Raw genomic sequence first — 23017 nt, forward strand, 5'->3', positions numbered from 1 at the left:
AGCAAGCACCTAGGGGAATGCTCATTCTCCAGGGGTTTGCATGCATCGAGCAGGCTCTTTACTTAACAAGCAACCCTTCCCGGAACACCCCCACTTCCAGGCCTCCCCCCAAAGACAGGGACAGGGACCCTGATGCTTTTCCTGTCGGACGTCAACGACAACGCCCCCGCTCTGCATCCCCATTCTCGATTCCTGGAGCTCTGTGAGTCTGCAGCAAACCAGAGCCTCCTCCTCTGGGCAGAGGACAGTGACCTGGAGCCCTACGCAGACCCCTTTACATTTGAATTGGACAATTCGTGGGGAAGTGATGGAGACGCGTGGAAATTGGGGAAAAACCAGGGTGAGTATTTGTCTTGGCCTGGGACAAAGGATGGAAAATAACCTGACTCTGACCCAGGCCAAAAAAAAAAAAAAAAAAAGGGATTTTACTGGCTTTCATAACAGAGAAAGATGCCAGCAAAGCCTGTGTCCTAGCAGAGCTGGGTCTAGCAGCTCAAGGGGCCTCCCTGGAGGATGTGCACATCCTCTGCCCTTCCCTAGGCTCCTTCATTTTCAGGGGGGCTCTTCTCCGGGGTGGCAGGGTGGCTGCTGGGGGTCCCCAGGACTCAACCTAGCACCTGGCAAGAAGATTTGTATCACGGTGCAGCCTGGGTCAGGGGCCCCACTGATTATTGCAAGTGGGAGTTGGGAGGGCAGATGCGCTGATTGGCTGGTTCTGAGTCCATGAAGGGTCTTGTTGGGGTCTGGGTGTTGCATCTCCTGGTCTGCATGAGCTGATTGCCCAGGAGCTGTGGGCTCTCCTGAAGGAAGATGGGGGTGCTCTTACCGGGAGAAGCCACTGCATCCCCTGCCAACATTCTCCACTGAGCTTCTATCTGCATCCATAGAATGTAGCATGTTTTATTTAGATGAAACTGTGGGCTCATGTTTACAGTTTCCAGACCCAGAGTGTGTAGTAAACCATTGAACTTTGCTCCCCGAAGAGCTTTTTGGCCTTTGCCCTTGGCTTCTGGGAAGTGATCTCTAGGCCCTTGGGATGTCTTTCCTGAAAGGAGTGTCTTTGTTTACCTCAGGTCTCATGCCAATCAGATAGGGACTTGATTTAGGGTGCAGGCTTTGGGTCATGTGGGCCTCTGTTGATCTCTGGCAGCGCTGGGGACCAAAGTCAGCCATTGGGTGGCCAACCAGGTCAACATGACGGAGTCTTGAGAAAGATCCTGGGGCAAGGCTCAGGGGAGCTTCCCTGCCTGTCAGCACTCCAAGCATATCGTCACCTACTGATGCAGGAAGAGATACTGTCCTGACTCCATGGGAGGCCTGGGAGCCCTGCACTGGGTGCTTCTCTGGACTCTTCCCTATGTGTGTCTTCCCTTGGCTGATTTTAATCCATACCCTATTGCTTGACGAACCATAACAATGAGTATACACCCTTCAGTGAGTTCTGTGGGTCCTTCTAGAGGATTTTCAACCTTGAACATGGTCTTGAGAACCTGGACCTGCAGCTGGTGTCAGGCAGACGTGAGGGTGGCCTTGGAGACTGTCTCCTCTGCCTTCAGAGTTGGCTAACTTTTGTACAGAGCCATGGCACATGGGAGGGACTTAGTAAACATCTGTTGAGTTGATGAGCAAATGAGCAAGACAATCACGTAACGCTTGTTTCCTTTGCAGGTCGGTCAGTTGAACTTTTAATGTCGAGAAGCCTCCCTCCGGGTAATTACTCAGTGCCACTTTTCATCGGAGACAAACAGGGCCTTTCCCAGAAGCAGATTGTCCACGTGAGGATCTGTGCCTGCCTCGGTGGAGTCACGTGTGCCGAGCCATTGGTCGCAGGTCGCAGGACCTGGGCTCCTCGTGGGTGCCCTGGTCCCTCCCTGTGCAGCGTTCATGATCCTGGCAGGTCGGTAGCCTGCAGGCTGTCCTGGCGATGCAGCTCCCCTCCCCAGGCCACCAGCCAGCAGTGTAGAGTCCTCTGTGGCGGGGAGCAGAAGATGGCAGGAATCAGTGGGATGCCTTGAGGATGACCCCAGGCTCAGATCACATATTCCCAACCTGGTCAGACATGCTGCCTGTTGGGTGAAAGCAGCTTCTCCTATTCAGTAGGCAGCAGTTTATTGCAACGACCCCATAGATGAGTGCTGTGGTTCGCAGGAGCGCTAGGAGCAGCCGTGGGCAGGTATCTAGGCTCCTGGGCTTGGAAGACGCAAATAAGAAGGCTAGATTTTCAATTAAACCAAACAATATTATTGGTCGCAGGGTATTAATCGACATAACCAAAAGTTATCTAGCACCTACGTGTGCCCAAGCCGTGCTGATTCTGTAGCTACAGAGACGACCGAGACACAGTTCGACCATGTCCACTCATGGCTGAGTTACCAGTTATCAGAACAAGATCCTGTTGAGACCTCTGATGAAGACGGGCTGTCCAACTCAATCCCCTGCTCTGTCTTGTTGTAGCCACTCTGCTGTTCCTGCTGCGATGCTATTTTGTGTCTGAAGCCAAGCCCAGACGCCCTGTCGTGTGTGAGGAAGGCCAGCAGACCCTGATCCCATATAACGATGAGAGCAAAGCCATTTCAACCCAGGTAGTGGAGAGTAATGCTTCGTGTTTCCTAACAGTGAAGTCCGTCATCCACGGGCATATTTTTCCATTCATGGAGCCCGCCCCCCCCCCCCATCATTTCTTTACATTCACTCACATTTGAGTAGCAAGTGGGAAAAAGATTATCCTGTAAACACTGTCTAGCTCAACTACATCAAATTATTGTTTTAAGTCAGGAATTCTCAACTAGGGGCAGTTTTGCCTTCCACCTCCTGCCCCGGGGGACATTTGGCAATGCCTGGAGACAATTTTGATGGTCACAACTTGGTTGGGGAGGGAGACATGCTTTTGGCTTCCAGTGGGTACGGAGAGGCCAGGGTAGCTGCTGACCGCCTACCGTGCACAGGATGGCCCCACCACAAAGGAGGGGCTGGGCCAAAGTACCCTGCAGTGCTGGGATGGGGAAGCCTCGCTTAGAGGGGGGTGGTGTTCACCAGGTGGGCTCCCCCTCGATGGAAAGTGTGTCAGGCTTGCTATCGAAACACCTGGGGTAGTGGTGAGGCACAACCTGTCCCTCTAGCCTTGCCTGGCTGGGGCTGGGCACAGAGCTCACTGGCCTGGCAGAGCCAAGAACCGGGCTCTGCGTCTCCCCAGCTCCACCTCACTGAGCATGTCATTCAACCCCGCATCCTCACCTGTGAGCCAGGGACGATAAAAATCAGCCTTACTGATGGGCTGTGGATCAGAGCCGAGGTGCCCGTGAAGCATCTCCCCCCGCCCCCTCAGGCACCAGGCAATCAGCAGGCAACTGATGGATTTTCAAACCTGCTGCAGCCGACGCCGACCTTGCCGTGTGTCCTCCCAGCAGCCGGGGAGATGAAGGCAACGAGATGAAGGCCCTGGGAGCTCTTCACCTGGAACTAAGGGTGCTGGATCTAGAAACAGAAAGCCACAGAAATCTGTCCAAAGGGAGCACTGTCTGTCCTGCACAAGAGGGTCTGGGTTGCCCCCCCCCCCCCACTGTTGGCTTAGATCTCCACCCACGATTTTCTCCAGAAGGACGAGACATGTTGCACCAAGTGAGATGCTTTTGAGAAAAGACAATCCAAGCAACTTTGGCATCATGCTGGAGTAAATAGGGAGCTATGCTAAAAAGTGATTGTGGTGGGACAAGCAGGGTCGACGAAGACCCCTTGGGTTCTTCTCACATTTCTTTTCCTTCTGGCATGATAGGAAGAGGAAGGGACAGCCCCGGGCAATGGTACAGGTGTGCATGCCCTTGTGCCCATGCAGAGCGCTTTGGGCCCTTCCTGCTGTGGGACCCAGAAGGCAGGAGGTATAGACCAAACTCTCCAGAGAGCTGAACCCCCCAGAAAAATCCCCCCACTGTGCTGTTTTGATTAGTTCGTGTGATTCTGAGCAGGAAACCATCCTGACCAACAGCAGTGCTCCGTGGGGCAGACCAATCCCTGGCCTTGGGCGGCTCCACTCTGCTCGGAGGCTCAGTCACCCAGGAAAATGCACCCGGGGGCTGAGCTCAGGCTCCGGCGGGGTCAGGGCTGAGGCAGCTGGGCTTGGAGGACACCAATGGGGACGTCGCCTCCCCAGGCACTGTCTGTGGGCATAGCCACGGTGGAAGAGGTGCGGATGGTGCCCGGTGGCATTCATGTTGGCCAGTGGCTCTGTGGTTGTCTCTTGAGGAGGAAGCAGCTAGAGAAGCAGAGTGTGTGGGAGGGAAGCTTGGTCACCGCGGAGCTGGGGCAGGCAGGCTGGGGGCATCTGGTGGCAGGATGGCACCAGTCCAGGGCCAGCTGCAAGACGGAGGAGAGGGGCCCATCCAGGATAAGGGGCCTCTGTCCCCTTCTTGGCCCAAGATGTTTTCCCCATGTCTTCTAGTCACAGCTCAGGACATGCCCCCACTTCTACCCTCGTATTTTTAGGGCTCTGAGGCCCAGAATCCAACAAATCTGGGTTTGCATTCCAAAACTGTGGCTCATCAGACACAGAAGCTACTTAATCCTTGGCTTTCATATATAAAGAGACGTTAGCCATGTTCCCTCTCAGGTTTACTGGACAATTTAATCAAATAACATGTGAAGTCTTTGGCGTAGGCCAGGGCATTGGCCTGCACGCTGTGCAAGTGGCTGCCGATATTACTATTATTTTTTTAAATATTTTATTTATTTATTCATGAGAGACACACACAGAGAGATAGAGAGAGAGAGAGAGAGAGAGAGAGAGGCAGAGATACAGGCAAAGGGAGACGCAGCCTCCATGCAGGGAGCCTGATGTGGGACTCGATCCTGGGTCTCCAGGATCATGCCCTGAGCCGAAGGCAGATGCTCAACCATTGAGCCACTCAGGCGTCCCTGATATTACTATTATTAACAGTAATTGCTAATTACGTCTTTGGAACTATTGGTAAGTGAGCCCATTTCAAGGCTTACACACTCCTCCTCGGCCATCCATCTGACATGACACTTCCACGCACATACGCACATCCAGGGACACTCCGTGGTCTTGGGAGGACTCGCTTCATCCAAGACGCCGCTGCTGATTCCACCACCCTGTCGTGTTCGGGCACCGGACACCCCCTGATCAAGATGATCTGCAAGATCGCGTGGATGCCCCTGCGCCCGGGAAGAGAAATCCAGCCCCAGCAACATTTGGGCCCTCGGTGGACAGGTGTTGACCGAGAAATGAACGAGACCGTGCACACAGCACCTTCCAACCCCGGGGACTGCGAGAGCATCGCCACCAGCCCTGGAAGAGCAGGGCCTTAGGTTTTGAGACCCCGTTGAAACAGGAGACTTTCTTTTTTTTACCATCACTTCCACGAGACACAGAACAACAAGAAACTCCACCTCCCGGCCAGAAATTCCAAAGGTGTCCTCTGGATTTATGGGATGGGTGTATTTTCCAGGCCCTGGAGGTTTGGGGGTTGGTGTCGATACATGGTGGGGATGTCATTCCTTGCTCTCTGCTTTCATGTCTGCCGTCTGTAATTTCAAGCCCGTCATACTTCTTTCCATGTGTCCCACAGGGAAGGCCGGATCAGGTGTCAGTCCTGTTGCTCAACGCAGCCGAGGTTGGTGCCCAGCTGGGTGCTCAGGTAAGCGTGGCCTCTCTGCTGCTTGGGTTTAGACGGAGACGTGGCTTTGTGGCGGGCCCTTGTGGCAGGGAACACCCACCCACACCCCCGAGGTTCTTGTGCCAGCCCACACCACGCCTCCCTGAGCCCAGCCTCACCTGCTAAGCCCCATGACTCCATGCACCCTAGCAAGTCAGCAGCATCAGGGCCCCCCATGCCCAGACTTCAGCCTGGCCAATGCCACCTTCAAGACCTTTTGCCGCATGCACATGCCACTTACGCTTGTGTACTTTGGACCATATTTCTTTCTCTAGATGGACTTCTGTCCAAATAAAGTACCTTTATTTAAACAGGACATTCTATGTTTCAAACAAACAAACGAACAAACAAACAAAAACCAGTTTTACTGGTATGAGGAGCAGAGAAGTGGAGAATAGACATAATAGAAATGGAGCCTGTACTCATTCTGGGTGGAGAACGCTCCCTGCCAAAGGCACAGGGTGTCTGAGGAAGGCAGGGCTAGGAGAGCCATGCTGGCCCCAGACGGAGACACCCCCCGCCCCACACCATCAGGAGTGGGATGAGGAGTCGGAAGGGGAGTGATTTTCTCACCATGCAATTCAATGTCATTTAAGCTCACGTTCCCAAACTGGTTAAACCTCCCTTCTCTACACGGTAGGTGATCCCACTTGGGAAAAAGCGAGTTAATTCAGGGCTGCCATAAATTATGGAGCAGGTGCCTGGCCGGGTCCAGTGGGCATTCCGTCCACCCATCCGTGCTCCCGGGGGGGGAGGGCGCTCTTTCCTGTCCTGCACACCGATGCCGTGTGGGCTGGGCCTGCAGTGGGCACCTCCTCCCTGACCGGTCTGTTAGCTTCCAGAGGCCAGACGCATGGCTCCCCATAAGCACAAACCCAGATCCAATTCCCTGCCCGCGCCCCGGGGGGTGCACCCGGCAAGCACAAACCCACGGACACTTCACCTGAACCCCTGGGGGAGGGTGATCATGTTTATCCATCTACAGGGGAGGAGGCCGAGGGGTCCCTGGCTCCTATTTCTCCATGTGTCTGCGGGTTCCCTTCACGGTGGCCTGCAGAAAGTCACTGCACCGACGGTGACTGGTTCACTGGGCTGCCTGCCATTCACACACCTTCCCTAAGTTAAGTCATCACATGATTTATTGGGCAACCTGGTATTTTAAAATCTGCTGCAAAGCATGGACTGTCTTTAACCATTGTTAAGATCCATTGCCTACTTTATTCTGTTTGAAGTTTTGTTTCCTTGTTGAAGGACCTAATAAAATCATAGAGACCCAAAGCAGAAATTGCCGACAGCCTCATCCCTAAATCTAGGCAGTTTCATTTGTCTGCGTCACTGGCAAGGTCTTCTGTGCGCACGTACTCGATGTTACGGGTAGAATGTTGGGGTCCCCACCGGAGTCTCGGCCGGCCACGTGTGGCCTTTCCAGAGTCTTCTCTCGCATCTCTCCACCTTTCCTCTTCCACTCCCGTTCCCCCTCTCCTTGTCGTAAGGCCAGCTTCTGTGTGCATGCGGGTGCAGGGCAAGGGAAGGGCGTGGAAGGACACACACGCATTATCTTCCGAGTAAATCAGCATTTCCCCCTAGAATCCGTGTGACACGCTACCACCGGCGGCGAGGGCGCTGGACCAAGAATACTTTATCACGAGGACTCCAGTGCATTACGGAAGTTCCCTGCCTGCGGTAAGCCCCCTAGTGATTGACAGTTGGTTCCCTTGAGAGGTGGGTCTTCTAGAAGATTCTGTGGTACTTGGAGAACGAATGCAGTCAATGAAAACCTTCCCATTTAGCTAAGGTTACTGTTGGTTAAGAGTCATTATCTGAGAGTCCTGATCAAATATGATGCTTTTTATTTTATTTTATTTTATTTTTTTATAATAAATTTATTTTTTATTGGTGTTCAATTTGCCAACATACAGAATAACACTCAGTGCTCTTTTTAGAACACCCACAAATAAATACCTTTCCTCATGTCCATCTAAGGGTGCCCGAGATAATCCGTAAGGTTACAGGATTACAAGATTGGCTTTGGCCCCAACCAGATTTCAGGCCTTCTGCCAACTGAGCCCCGACATCCTCCTGCATCAAGTCTTCATACACTCTGTGTACAAATTCTAGAACTATTGCTTTGCTTTTTAAAATGATTTTTCTGCTGGGGAAGCAGGGTGGCTGGCTGGCTCAGTTGGTAGAGCATGTGACTCTGGATCTCAGGGTCATGATGGGCATGGATCTATTTTTTTAAGACTTTATTTATTTATTCATGAGACACAGAAAGAGGCAGAGACAGAGGCAGAGGGAGAAGCAGGCTCCCTGTGGGGACCCCGATGTGGGACTCGATCCCAGGACCCTGGGATCACGCCCTGAGCTGAAGGCAGACACTCAGCCACTGAGCCCCCACCTCCCCAGGCGTCCCTGGATCTTACTTTAAAAAGTAAAATAAAATCTTTTAAAAAATAAAATTACATGATTTTGCTGAAATAATTTGGCTCATAAGTTGCAAAAATAGGTCAGGGAGTTCCTGTGTACTCTTCACACAGCTCTCTCCCAAGGATAACATGACCATAACACTTCATCAAAACCAGAAATCTGACTTTGGCATAACATTTTTAATACAGGTCTCAAATAGAGACCTTATTTGGACTTCTCTACTGTAAGTAGGTATTATTTCAACAAAAAAAATGTGCTTTTTTGGCAATTACTAAAAGAGATATTCAAGGTTCAAAAAGCCACAATTTTTGTGATGGAAAGCTTCTAAAAAAGAAGTCAAGATCTGTATAATTTCATTACCTTTCCTCAGGCTGCGTTTGAGTGAAGATAAAAATGTGCTATTCTTTTTTTGCACAAAGATGATGCAACGAACCCACCCTTGAAAAGGCTCGTGCATTCACAAATGTGTCCCTCTGGCCTTGGCAGGGCTGGCTTCACGGGCAAGGACGGACTGGTCAGTCAGTCACGGGGCCCTGTGCTCAAAAGGGCCCTGTGCTTGGTTTAAAGCTCTCTGGTCACCATCTTGAAAGTCTTAATATTTGGACAAGTGCTCCTACATTTTTAATTTTGCCCTGGGACCTGCAAATTACATAGCCGGTTCTGAGTCCTAGGGAGGAAGTTACCTCATTCAAAAATGTTGAGGCACAAAGTGGGCCTTACTGGGCTCTCATGGACCAAAGGTGAGACTTCAAAATCTCCTATTTTCATACTCCTTCCCCACAAAGCAGCCATAAAGCTCGCCCATGGATTTGTGCTATGAATAGTTATGCTGCTATCACTAGAATTATTATACCTTCAGTGTAAAATTCGAAAGCAAGGGACGTCTGGGTGGCTCAGTGGTTGGGTGGCTGCCTTTGGCTCAGGTCGTGATCCCGGCATCTGGGATTGAGTACCTCTCGGGCTCCCTGCATGGAGCCTGCTTATCCCTCTGCCTGTGTCTCTAAATCTCTTTCTCTCTGTGTCTCTCATAAATAAATAAATAAATAAATAAATAAATAAATAAATAAATAATAAATCTTTAAAAAAATTTGAAAGCAATACGATCGCAACATTTTCTAGTCACGTATATGTATCCTTGGGTAATTTATATGAAATCAGTAACATTCCATCTTTGTTACTTTTGTTTTATTTATTTATATTATTTCACCCTTTTAAATTCAAGGGTTGTGGCATGCTTTTTGAGCCAAGAGGAGTAAAAAGCAAATATTCTACTCTCGTAAGTACAGATGAAGCTATTACTGTGGAAAGGGTTACCTTACCTAGCCCGGGCTGCTCCCGGGCTAACCTCCAGGGAAAGTCCTGAAAATTAGAAATTTGAAAAAAATACGCCCAACATCCAAATAAACTAAAAGGAGGCACGAGTGTGGAAGAATGAATTAGAAGGAATTAGATAACACACCTAGACTTGGAAGCCTTCAGTTTTTAGTCGCTGGCAAATTCCTTTTGCTGCTCAGTCGCTAAGAACTTGGCCAAAGCCTAAATGTCCTTCTGTCTCCTTCACAGGCTTATGGAAGTTTTGAGCTAAGGGGGCCTCTGGTCCATTTTGTTCCTAAACCTTTTCAGCAGCCACATTCTTCTGCTCAAAGGAGATCCTGGGAAGAATGCCGTTACAAGTAAGGCAGATAAGAGTAGCTTCTTATCAGCATTCATTTTGAGTGAATAAATGTCCAGTGACATTTATAACACACACCAAAGAAGTCGGTAGAAACAGTGGATCTGCTGGACACACACAAAAAAAACATAGAAGGTGGATGTTGTGGATGAAGTTGGCAAAATCACATTATCTTAGCACCTAATTCATTGCCACACATTGATATAAATTGGTTGTTAAAATAGAAAGAAAACTTGGATTTATACCAACGAGCAGGTTCAAATATTATGTTTTTATGTAGCTCAATTCATAGTATTAAGATTTCCTTTGATTAAGCAAACAGGAGATGAAAAGCTTCCTTCAAGCTTCATAAAAGCAAATTATGAAGTTTTTGCTTTTGTTAACATGTTCGGGGGGACTCCACAAGATGTCAACTATTTTCTGTTATATCATAAAAATAACATTAAATATGTTAAAATAGTTTGCAAGTAGTTAAAATGAAATTCAAGCACTCCTACTGGAGAGTCTCTGAGGACGCAGGGGCCCTGGGGACAGGGTCTGAAGCTAGTGCCTCCGTGCAAAGAGGCGGGGAAGCTGTGCTGGTAGTTGGGGGGGGGGTACGGGAGTACATGCTGTCCCCGTTGGGGGCCTGCAGCTAGGCTCCAGGCGCAATGGCCCTGAGCCTCCCCAGAGAAGGATGTCCTCCTTCTGAGGAGGACCAGCGTGTGACCAGGGAGCATCTGGGGAAGGGCCCAGGTGGCAGGAAGGATGTGCACCCCCAGGAGCTCCCTCTGAGAGGCTGCAGGAGCCAAACCGAGTATAGCGTCCTGCAAGCATAGCTCCCCACGCCGGGGGCCGGGCAGCAGCAGGTCCTCAGTGCTGCAGGTGGAGGCCACACTTGCTTGCTATTTAGTGCAGGTCACTTGGCGTCATGCGGCGGCCACACAGATGTGCGCACAGATGTGTGTGTATCATATATGAACATGTAAGTTCATACTATACATGGGCCTGTGAAGTTATGTATTTATGCATAAAATGGCCCCAGACTTCATCATTTTCACCCGTCCTCTGGGGTGCAACAAGTGCCCCGTACCCAGGGATGATCAGAACTCACTTCTGTGTTTTATTTATTTTTCACTTCCATGTTTTAAAACACAAATCGTATTGTGGTGCTGTCCCATTTGAATCTTCCCAAAGGCTTCCTGGTGACCTTGGGATGAAGTCTGCAGCCTTGTGGACCAGGGTCCTGTGGGCTTCTCTGGCCTCTGCTGGCCTCTGACTCCGGGCTCTGGTCACGATGTGCCCCTGCCAGGCCGCGGGCGTCTGCTGGCCCTGCCACCTGGAAAGCCCTCCTCGCCTGTGGCCCTTGCGTTGCCTTCTCCTGTTCCTCCTCCTCCTGAGAGGCCTCCGTGACCCCGGCTAGGTGGGGTCGCCCTTCCACCCCCGCCCGTCACGCTGGTCGCGCTCCCCCCTGGCGTGCTGGCCCTGTACCTGTGCGAGCCTGGAGGCCACCTTGCATTTGTGCCCGCGGAGCCTGGCTGGCCCGGCCCCGGTGCCGCCCTGACTTCCACGACTCCGTGTGCGATCCGTGGGCTTCCGGGCGCCCCCCCACCCCGCTGGATGCCGCGGGTGCTCCCTCACCGCGTGCCCCGAGCCTCGCCGGCCGCAGGCTCGGATGTGCACACACTTGCTGAGTGAAGGGGCGAAGGGCTCGCGCAGCGGGGAGCAGCGGGTGGAGGCGCCCCTGGAGCAGCCACTTACCGGGCGGAGCTCGTGCAGCGTCCTAAGGCCTGCTGGCTGCTTCCTCCCGGCTCCCTTCACCCCCAGAAGCCACGGCACTGAAAGGCCTGGCGTTGACACCCGCCGGGCCTCCCCGGCCTCCCGACACACACAGGACACATGTGCGCAGTGTCCTTGGCCGGCCTCCTCCCTGGGGTGGCCCCCCACCCGGGAGCGGGCCTCTCCAAGCCGCTGCAGACACCATTGGGGCGGGGGGCGGAAGGGGGCTCCTCAGGGGTGTGAGGATTCCGCTTGTTTGCCTTGCAGGCTTCCCCGGACACCGTGGTGCCCAGACGATGCCTGGACGCGAGGGCGGGGACGATGGTGGAGACCCTGAGTCAGGTGGGCTGGGCTGCCCTGGGCCCGCGTGCGCCAGCTGTGGGCTCTGCTCCTGCCTCTGAGGCCCCGGGACCCTGTTCCCTGAAGCCCGGTGATGCTCCTGGTGGCCCGTCCCCTGTCTCTTAGAAACCATGCCCGGTGGGGCCGCGGGCTCATGGCCGGAGGAGCCGGGGCCTCCCCATCTGTGCCCTCTGGTCCCCGTCAGTCCCCAGCGCAGGGCTCCATGCCTCCATGAGGCGCCCAGGCCACGGGGGGGGCTCAGTCCCCCCCAGCCCTGCAGGACAGACAAAGCCACGGACACTTTCTGCAAGTAGCAAAGCCAAGTCAGGCAGTCCAGGCTCCTTCTGGAAGGAGCCACGTGTCCTGCAGAGTCGTGGCTGCTGCCAGTCGCTTCACCAGGAAGACGCGGAGGAGGTGCCCATCCTGAGCTGGTGCAGCCCCCGTGAGAATAGGTCCATGTCCCCGACCCGCAGACGACAGAGCAGGAAACGTGTGCTCAGGGACGTTGCCCAAGGGGGTCGAGCTACAAGGACGCAGATCCGAGGCTGGGCACGGTGGGCCCAGGGTGGACCCCTTCTCCTTGAGGGACCACCCGATCTCTGACCGATGTGGAGAAGGCACGCCGCCCCGTCCCGAGCCTCCTATAAAGGGGCCCTGGGACCCCCCCAGTGCACACCAGGGGTGATGCTGGGCGCGGTCGGATCAAGTAGCCGCATGGACACAGCACATGGTGATGGTCCCCAGCACCCGAGTCCACACACGGCTGACCCAAGTGGACTGTGTGGACAGGGACAGGGATCCCTACCCTCTGGCCGAGGCCTGTCCTCCTGCGGCCGCCGGGCGGGAAGGTTTGCTGGGTGCAAGCCCGCAGCTCCGGGCTCGGTGCTATCAGAGGGGAGACACAGATGCAAGGCCCGCGTCTTTCCCGCGAGCCTTCTAGCGTAGCGGGGGCTTATGATGAGTCATTGATCTTACGGGGCCTGACGGTCGCTGACTCAGGGTGCGGCAGCCGCTGCTCTGTCGTCAGCCTCGGGAGTTTTGAAGCTGCGAGTGCGCGGCACAGACTCCACGGCAGGTTGTGTGTCGCTCACGCACACCAGGCCCGTCGTTAATTACCCATCGGGCCGCGGGGAGGGATGTGCGGGGGCTCGGAAGGCCGCGGCCGGAGCACGTGTGTGTGCGTGTGTGCACAAGCGTGTGAGCTGGCAAGGCTTCCCTGCTCCCCATGGCCCAATCCCGTTCCCGGGGGAGCAGAGGCAGGTGGGGACCCTCCTGTGGGCACCGCTACACACCGGCGGGCATGCGGAGCCAGAGGAAGCCGGGGGACCGCTGGCTGGGAGCTCGGGGACACGGGTCGGTGGCCTTGGGGCCCCTCCTTGTCCTCCATCAGGCATTTGCCCTCCCGCCTCCTGGCGCTCTGGGCCCTTTGCTTCCTAGAAGGTTCTGGCCCAAACCGGCCGCACCTGGGCTGGTGCGAGGCACAGGGGTCAGAGGGCACCCTCCTGGCAAGTTTGAAGGGAAGCAGGTGAAAGCCCTTTAAGCTGGTGCGTCCACCCTACACACGTTGCCTGAGTCTCTCAGGCCAAAACCAGGAAAGTCTTGGCAAGATAGGACTTGGCCCCCAAGGGTGGCTGAGTCCGCCCAGTGGAGGCGACTGTGCAGGGGAAGGGGCAGCAGGTGCGAGTGGCAGGAGTGGAGGTGCCAGGGCGTGGATGCGGGGTCGAGCCCAGGGAGGGGGGCGCAGGTGGTAGGGAGCTGGGGTGCTTACCCCGGGACCCCCACGGCCCCCCAGGGCGTGCGCTCTCCCCATTTCCGAGTCCGGGAGACCTCTGGGACGGCTGGGGACAGGGGACAGCCTGCCACTAGCACTGCACCCAGGGGTCCCTCCAGCGGAGCCTGGAGGAGTCGGACCCGGCACTGACCTTCTCTTGCCCTCCTCTCCTGCAGAAGCTCTGTGGTGTGGACGCACTCGCAGGGGACCGCGGTGACCCACCTCGCGTCTACGCAGAGGAGGGAGAGGGTGAGGGAGCAGAAAGCCTCAGTTCTCTTGGCGGCTCGGAGCCTGACCCCTGGGCTTCGGAGACGGCGCTGCTGGAAGAAATACACCCGAAGTCAGGTGTTCCTTCCTGAAAAAGCACATTTTGGAGAAGTGGACTAATGCACGGAGGGCGATCACTGCTCAAGGACCGTCTTCTCGACCCTCCTCCTCCTCCTTACATCACTCCTTGCCCTCACGTGGGGGTAACCACGAGCCTGGACTAAACGCTCTGGTATTTTCAGAGCAGATGTCTTGGAACCAAAGCAAAACGACAGGTCATGCTTATTATTTTTTTATTTTTATTTTTATTTTTAATAAATGTGATTTGTCAGAGTTTTTAGAGAAATCGTCATTTAATTGTGTAATTCCTTCTATTAGCAGCCCCACTCTGAGGGGAAATGAAATGGAAATTTGTAGATTCCCCAGCAATTTGGTAACAACCGGTAATACTGCGGAAAAATGAAAATGTATTTTTTTTTGTGAATATTTGCCTTTCTGTAGTTATGATTCTGCTTCAATGTAAGTAAGAAGATAAACAGGGAAATGCCTTTTGTAATATTTGTGATCGATATTTTTAGTGGTTGTCAAGAAATAAATGTTGGTACCTTTTTACTTTTTGAATAAATATGTTATCATAAGACAAAGGATCACGTGTAACCCTTTAAAAGCAGTACGCACCGCAAAAGAAGGAATGGGCACAAGGTCGCTTGCATTATTATCCCCTTACTGCTGGTTTAAGTGTGTGTGTATTGGGGGCGGGGAGATTGAGTTCTTTTAAAATTCTTTTTAAAAATTCAAATAGCAGGACATACACCGTATAAATTGTCTTCTTGTCTGAGTGAAAGATGCATGGCACAGGACAAAAGGGGTGCGGGTTCCTGACACCATGAAGCCTCACGGGTCTGATTCCTGGACCACCTTATTCTGGACTCAAAATGAGAGAGGGTTTTATTTTATTTTATTTTATTTTATTTTATTTATTTTATTTTATTTTATTTTGTTTATTTTATTTTATTTATTTATTTAATTTATTTTATTTTATTTTATTTATTTATTTTATTTTAGTTATTTTATTTATTTATTTTATTTTATTTTATTATTTTATGTATTTTATTTTATTTTAGAGAGAGAGGAAGAGAGGGAGAAAAAAGAGGGGGAGCGGCAGGTAGAGGGAGAAGCAGGCTCCCCGCAGGGCAGGGGCCCCACGTGGGACTCGATCCCAGGACCCCGCAGCAGGACCTGAGCCTAAGGCAGACGCTTAACCCACTGAACCCACTCACGTGCAGCAAGTTTCAATATGTGTTGTTGAAGCCACTGCTCTTTTGGATTTTCCGCTACCCGTGGGCAAATCTAATCTTAACCGATACAGAAGAAAGCAGCGGGAGGAACGCCGCACAAGCAGCAGCACATAACAGTGATATAGTGAGAACGATGGTAATAGTAATAAAAACCGATAAAAACAAGAGAATTTGCTTGTCTGAGTCACTTAGGAAACAGCTAAGCAAAATTGTAAATGCCATCAGGACGCTTTAGTAAGCACAGTGGATATCTAAAAGTCTACGGCCACGTCCTAAAAATATATTTGTATAATAGATGGATGTGATCCTCGGGGAGCGCCCTCTCGCCGCGCCCCGGGCCGAATCGGGAGAAACACGAGTGCGCCGTCGGGGCGGCGACTGTGACGTCAGGTGGGTTAAGCAGACTCAGGATCACGGCTTCCCCTTCTTTCTGAAGGAGCCGCACAGGTATTTAGAGAAGCATCAAGTGTTCGTGCGCGGTCACCTCACTGGGTACCGGACAAGGAAGAGAGACCATCTCCAAAGCGGCGGGACGTTGGCCTGACCTGTGTACCCCAGCGGCCCCGCGGCTGCAATGATTCAGACAGTCCAGGCCATTTTCTGGGTAATTTGGGATAAAAGTAATTTTTTTAGGAAACTATAGGTGTTGAGACTGAATTGTTGACAGGGGTGGGTGGGGGGTCATTAGGCCTTCCTGGATCTGAGGCAACGGTCAGGGAACCACGGCCCTCCATCTGCTCTTGCGAATAAAGCTTTATTGGCACACGGCTATGCCCTGCCACCGTCTCCGTGTCATCGACGGCCGCTTTCGTGCTGTCGCAGCAGAGCCGCACGGTCCACGGAGCCAAACAGAATTACTTCCTGGCTCCTACAGAAAAAAGCATGCCAACTCCTTGTTGAAGGCGGCCTCTCCTCCTCCTCCTCCTCCTTCTTTTCTTCTTTTCTTCACTCCATATCACATCAAATATACGGAGCTGTATCCAGACCCTGGGTTAAAAACAAACACGTTGCCACATACATTTTGAAAGGTTTTAAACAAGTTTGCTTTTGGCTACGGGCAGCTTGTTTTGTTTACTACTGGTCATGAAATCTTGGCAGTTGTGCATATTTGTGAATTCTCGCGTTATGAGATGCTCTGCAACTAATTGTTTTCAAAAGTAATAAAATACTGATGAAAAATTCATGAATGCTGAATTTAACGATTAACAAGGAGAACAAAGTATCGTATTTTGTAGATACTTAATTAGACATTTATTAATTTTAATTTTGCTATTCCCTTGGTGTATTTTGAAGCATATATATATATATATATATATATATATGTATGTATATATATATTTTTTCTTTTACCCCAGATCTTGACCATTTTCCTTTCATCTCAGGCTTTGGGGGTATGATGTCCAGGAGAGAAAATGGCCCCGTTGGCATGGCTATGAGCACACCTGGCATACGGCCTTTCCCTCTAGGATGTTGGTCTATATTATATAACATTACTTTCCCCAACGACACCCAAAGGGAATATTCATCAATGCTCTCCCCACAAGTCTGTTCTCAAGTCTATGTACAATTCTTTAAAATTTTTTCCATTAGAGGGACGCCTGCGTGGCTCCATCAGTGAAGTGTCAGCCTTTGGCTCAGGTCGTGATCTCGGGGTCCTGGGACTGAGTCCCGCATCAGGCTCCCTGCTCAGTGGGGAGCCTGCTTCTCCCTCTCCTCCCTGCTCATGCTCCCTCGATACATCTGTCTCTCTCTCAAATAAATAAATAAATAAATAAATAAATAAATAAATAAACAAATAAAATCTTAAAAAAAAAGTTTTCCGTCAGGCTCTCTGCATGGAGCCTGCTTTTCCCTCTGCTTGTGTCTCTGCCTCTCTCTCTCTCTCTCTCTCTGTGTGTCTCTCATGAATAAATAAATAAAATCATAAAAAAAAAGTTTCCGTTAGAAATGTCAGCCTCAGGAGGTTTTGGTGAAAATGTTGCCTACAGAATTCACATATATTCGTGAACTAAATCAAGTCTTATTAATGGCAATGAAGAAAGCAATAAAACAGAAACAGTAAATATTTTCAGGGAAAATGTGATTTTATTAAGAGCATTAGCCTCTGAATTACTTAGCAGTCCAAAGATAGCTGCCGTCCGGGAAGTTAAATACTTATTTTGCATTTCATCAATTTTGGTCTCCCATTTGCATTAACAATCTCATTGATTTTATGGGGTTTTCATCGGAGGTGTTTGTTTTGCTCACTTTTATGATTTACTGAACACAGAAGCTCTCTCAGTTAACCTAGCTCAAGGGATGCACTAGCCTGAGAACCCTCACTTTACGTCCCCGGGAAGCAGGCGTAGCAACAGCCCCCTCCTCAAGGAAGGTGCGTGGGCGGAAGACAGCACACCTTGTCTGGTAGTTGTGTCCTTGGAAATGTGCGTGTCAGAGGCCGGAGGACGAGGATAGAGGATTCTGGAGCTGGGGAGAAAGAGAGACGCTGGCCCTGAAATCTGACACATTAGCAGAGACTGCTAATTGCCCCAATATCTGTTACTCTGACTTCTTCAACAAAAGAATCTTGAATTTTCTGCCATCCGGAATGAGAATGACCTCTCCACCCTCCCTTGAGCCAGGGCTGCCCATGGGACTACGTTCTGGCCAACAGAAGGCAAGTTGGGGGAAGCGTCCTTGGTGAGTGGAGATGGGTCTATCTCTTCCCCTCTTCCTCTTGTGGCGGGATGGGGATATGATGGCTGGCGCCGAGGCAGCCATCCTGGACCTTGAGCCAGTAGAGCCGATCCGTGGTACATCAACAGCATAGGGGACGCGTGGGGCCTCCGCTGCTGTGAGCCCCGCTCGACCCATCGATGGACCACCTTGCCCCGTCCGGGGCAAAAGGAAGGAGAATCAAACATCTTGTTTCAGCCACTGGTCTCCTCTGGCTTTTCTGACTCCGTCACTCACGGGCAGATCTAATCTTCGCTGGCACAAAATGAAGGAGCAAGAGCCGCGAGCTGCAAGGGGCAGAACTGAAACACGTGGCGCTGGCTTAGGGGCTGCGGTCAGGTGGCAGGGACCCGGATCGTGTGGGCTGGAGTCCTGCGACGGTGGTGGTGGAGATGGGAAGCACTCCGTGACAGCCGGCCCCGCCTGTTTTGACGAGCAGCCCGTGTTCCGACCTAGGGTTGAGGGGGTAGTGACAGGGGAGGCCGTAACGTGGCGGTGTGGCGGCCGCTTCCTGCCGCTGTCAGCATTTGTGCACCGTGGACGTGGCCCTGGCGATCCGGGTTGACCGGTAGCTCGGGAACTCGGAGCCTGGCAGGGTTGAGAAAGCAACGGCTGTGTCTCTCAGGTGACAACAGTAACTGGGATGCTTTCCTGCCAAGCACACACTTAGCGGAAAATAAAACTAGCGGCCAGTCCTGCGGGTTTGTGAGGCCTCCTGCAGGAGCCCTTTGCTGCGGCGGCCCCAGGCGGGCTGGACGCTGTGCCGGGACACGGGGGCGGGTCGGCCCGGCGTGGAGGCCGACGAGCGAAGGCCGGACCCTCGGGCGTGGACACTGCCTTGACACGCGGGGCTGAATGGAAACAGAGCTCAGAAGTCTACACGTGTGTGAATAATGTTTTGCTGAAGAAACCACAGCCCCGTCTGGAAGAGCCCGCAGTTGTCTGACCCCAGAGCAACCCTAGGAACCACCGACCTGAAGCCCCAGAAGCAAACTGTGACAACGGGGCAGGCCCCAGGCAGAGGCTGCCCCCTGACACCCACGTCGGGGGGGTGGGGGGTGGCGGCGGCAGAGGCGAGAGTGACGAGGACCCCGGTGGGGGTCCACGGAAGGGTCTTTGCTCCTCCTCCTGCCTGGGTTTGCTCAGGTGGGTGGACCGGTGATGACCGTGTTCCTCAGTCCAAAGGGGGGTTCGGTTGCAGGCATCTGGTTCTTACTCATGTTGGGTGGATTGGGAACCAGGAGCAGGTTCGTTTGCAGGCTGTCGAACCAGCCGGCAGAGAGGCCTGCGCCTTTACCCCGACACCCCGGATTTGGAGCCAGACCTGGGAACTGGCTGGGGCTCTGCAGTGAGTGTGGTCGGAAGGGCGAGCACGGGTGCGCGGGCGGCTAAAAGGTCGACGGCGGCCTGGAATACCAGCCACCCCACCCCGTCCCTTTCCTTCCTCCTAAGAAATAAAGTCCCTGTGTTTTAGCAAGAGCACAGCTTCCCAGCCCCAACCTGAACGAGAGGTGACCAGGTGACCATGTGCTGGGGTGTGAATGTGAAGGTGGAGGTTCGGGTGGACACAGGGATGGATGCTTTGGACGCTTCCTGCTGTGCAGCGTGTGCTGGGAGGAGCCGGGACCTGCAAGAGCTCGGATGAGCACACGTGGACAAGAGGAAAACGCACACAGGCCAGCGTTTCCTGGGTGGGGGTGAGGGGGCTGTGTCGTCTGTCGCTTACGGCCACACTGAGCACCAAGCGATCTGCACTGTATGACCTAGCACACCCGCCCGTGCACAGGGGAACCACTGGCCTACGGCTGGTCATGCTCTAGGGCACGACCTCGGTTAGTTCAGTCCATTCACTGAACACACTGTTTTTCCCCCATTACGTTCCAACAAATCTTTGCACAATGAACGTTTAGTGTTTATAATGTGCCACATGTTCACTTAATACCTTTCTAAAATTCTTTTGAAAAATGTCACTGTCCTGTGGCAGGCCCTCTAAAACATCCTTCCCTCGGGTTACCCCAACCCCTTTTGACGTTGGATTTGATTTCTGGAAACTGCCAAGGGTCACTCCGGCCCCTTGCCGTGTGAGCAGGTGAGCGACAGGCCTCCGTGGCTCTGCTCAAGCAGGGAGCAGGTGTGAAGGGGGCCCGGCGGAGCTGACCCTGGGTCCTTGGCAGCTCGAGCTGACCTGCCGGCTGTCTGAGCAGCGGGCGTCACAGGGCGGCCGTGCCGGGTGGGCTGACGGTGCTTGCCTGGTGCGCAGAGTCCCCGAGGCGCCCGTTTCAAGGCCACCGGCTTCATTCTGCCCTCGTCGCCGCGTGACGCTCACGGTCAGGTCCCGGGGCTCCCGGCCCAAGGAGCACACGCACCTGGACGGCCGGGACCTGGGCTCTCTGCTTTAACTAGGAGGAAACTGCTGGGGGCAGTTGCGTTCTGCAGGTGGAGGCATCCAGAGCCCAGAAAGGACCCCCCTCCCCGCCCCGACCCCGGGGAAAGGGCAGTGAGCAGATCCCGGCTTCCAGCAACCACGTGGCGGAGGCCACGGTTCCCGATTCCAGACGCCCTCGGCTCCGCTCTAACTAGACTGTGACCCGGCTGAGAGACAAGCAAGGATGGTTTGGTTGCCACGAGAATAAGCGTCGAGGCGCCCCCTCGACGGTCTGGACGCACTCTTCGCGGGCAAGCCGGTGGGGGACTGTTTGGCTCGACCTGGGCTGAGAGCACCAGGGGCTATTCGGTAGGATCGGGGGTTCCGGGGACTTGGGGTGACGCCACCGGGCACTTCGGGTTCTCACAACAGGACACAGAGTGGGTGGATGTCCCCCAGGGTGGCCCCACCATGGGCCACGAGTGCCAGTCGTGCCGGGTGGAGAAACCCTGCCACCCACCCGCACAGACCCCCTTGGCGACGCCACTCAGAGGCCCAGACGCTGATGATCCATCGCAGTTTCCCACAGAAGAAAACAAACTTGCTCTCTCGGATGGGCCAGGAGCGGGCGAGTGGATGTGGACTGTCACCCGGGCCAGGGCTTGCACCCGCCTTACTCGGGGTTGACACATCCCGTTCTCGAGGCTCTTGAGCTCACAGGAGGCTGAAAACAGCAGAGATGGTCAGACAGGAGCTGCTTGCCCCCCGATCCAACCAAGCCGGGGTGTAGACACAGTAGATGGAACGATTTCCACCCGGCGAAATGAACCCGACACTCAACACCGTGTTTGGCGGGAGGGAGACGTGAGAACTTGGGTGTTGGCGGAGCCCAGCACCAGGCCCTGGGCGCCCGGGGGCACGTGAGGGCACAGCTCCTGGCTGGGCGAGGCTCTCTTACCCCCGGGCCGGGGCTCCCCGCGCAGGGCCTCAGCCTCTAGGGGCAGAATGGAGGGTTCGAGAACCTGGGTTTCCCTGAGCCGTTGCAGTGAACTAGACCCCACCACGCAGGGGTCCGCGTGTCCACCTGCCCCCAGCAGCCCGCCGCCCCGTCCGGGGAAAGTTGCCTGGGCTCCGGGGTCGGGGGAGCTCCACGGCCTGGGCTCTCAGCCCTGCCTGTGGCCGCCGTGCCTGGTCCGGAGGTGAGCGTGCCCCCCACCGAGCCAGCGGGGCGCGGGCCCAGCCGTTCCCCGAAACGGCGCCATCGGGAGGTGGAGGGCGTTCAGCGCCGGGCGGCCGAGGCCCCTCCGTAGGGCCCCCGAGGGCAGGCGTGGAGCCGCGCGGCAGGTGCAGCAGGTGCGGATGGACACGGGGTCCTCATGACACAGCTTAGGGGGCAGCCGTGCCTCCCCTCGGGCAGCTCCTGCTGCAACACGTCTCCCCGTGTGCTCGATTCCGGTTTCTAGAAACCAGCACGGGTGAAATCATTCCCTTCCGGGAGATGATTTTCTCTGGGAGCCAAGTCCTCGCAGCAAGCCGTCGTGGGGAGCGGGAGTGCAGCTTCGGGGACCCCTGGGGGACCCACAGCTGAGCGGGTGGGCTGCGGAGCATCTCCAGGGAAGCGCTGATGCCCGGAGCCGCACGGGCCAGAGGGGGGGGAAGCCAGCCTCCCACCCAGGTTCCCCCCTTCTCAGGAGGCTCTTGAGGCCACGAAGGTGCGAGCGTCCGTGTGCATGTGACACATTTCTCATCCTTAAGGAAGATTCGATTGTGCATCCGAACATCTGAGATGCAATACTGAGGATTAATGGAATTAAATTACTTGGAAAAACTTCTTCAGGTTCTTTAGATGAAGGGAGCGTAACGTTGGAGAGATTCTGTTCGTAGTTTCCGGTAGTTGACATAATTCTGTCCTATTTGCTGAGCCGCTTTATGGGGCCTGCAAGGTTGTTGGAAGGACGGGCGGAGAGGGCGGGAGGGGCCCGGGAGAGGCTCTGGGCGTCTGGGTGTTCCTCGGGGTCGGGGGGCCGCTGGCCGCCACCGCCTTTGTCTTCCCACGTTCCAGATTTGACTTTCGAAGCTTCTACGCCCCTGCTCCGGAAGATATTGGCTTAACCTCTCACGTGACTTGTCCATCGAGGCCCCAGCAGCGGCCGCCTGCTTCTGGCGGACCTGCCTGTTTGCAGAAGTCAGTTTTTAATATGGAACGAGACCGAGTTGTTCCTCCAGAGCAAAACAGCCTGAGAATAAGAATGACAAAAATAATACTGATAACGATACTGTAATTCAATACTCATAATTATTAAAACGCCACCGTGAAGGTCTGAGCTTTGCAATGGACAGTGGAGGTTGGAGAAATTCGCCCCAAAACTCGTCTCTGTTAGTCGGGAAGCGCCCACAGAGTCCTGCACCCGGTCAAGGCCTGTGTCTCGTGCAGACGACGGCAGGTCCCTGCGGCTCCTGCGCAGGGAAGGGACGGGGAGGACGCCCTGGCTCCGGGTTCTGTTGCCCCCCTGGCTGCGATCTGTTTGCATGGGAGGCTGGCGGGGGCAGGCGGGCATGTAGACACCAGATCCACGGCCCCAGGTGGATTTCTGCTGTCCACTCAACACTTTTTCAGCGTCCTGAGGGGAGGACCTGGTGTCTGCACATGACTTTCACGGTCCCGAAGAGCCGACTGCGCCCTCCTAGGGCCCTGGTTTCAGAGAGAAGCTGGCTCTGTGGTCAAGCAGGGGTGCA

General features: G+C 53.9%; 1 protein-coding gene across 1 annotated transcript in view; it reads left to right on the top strand.

Moving 5' to 3' along the window:
- Positions 1-9459, top strand: part of CDH26 (cadherin 26) — a 34751-nt gene extending 25292 nt beyond the window's left edge. Inside the window, 7 exon segments of the mRNA XM_038573004.1 lie at positions 101-340; positions 1669-1817; positions 1819-1897; positions 2455-2582; positions 5583-5651; positions 7257-7352; positions 9319-9459. Coding sequence (XP_038428932.1) covers positions 101-340; positions 1669-1817; positions 1819-1897; positions 2455-2582; positions 5583-5651; positions 7257-7352; positions 9319-9459 — 902 coding nt within the window.
- Positions 9460-23017: the final 13558 nt, after the last annotated feature.

Source organism: Canis lupus, chromosome 24 (assembly GCF_011100685.1).
Source record: "Canis lupus familiaris isolate Mischka breed German Shepherd chromosome 24, alternate assembly UU_Cfam_GSD_1.0, whole genome shotgun sequence".
NCBI lineage: Eukaryota > Metazoa > Chordata > Mammalia > Carnivora > Canidae > Canis > Canis lupus.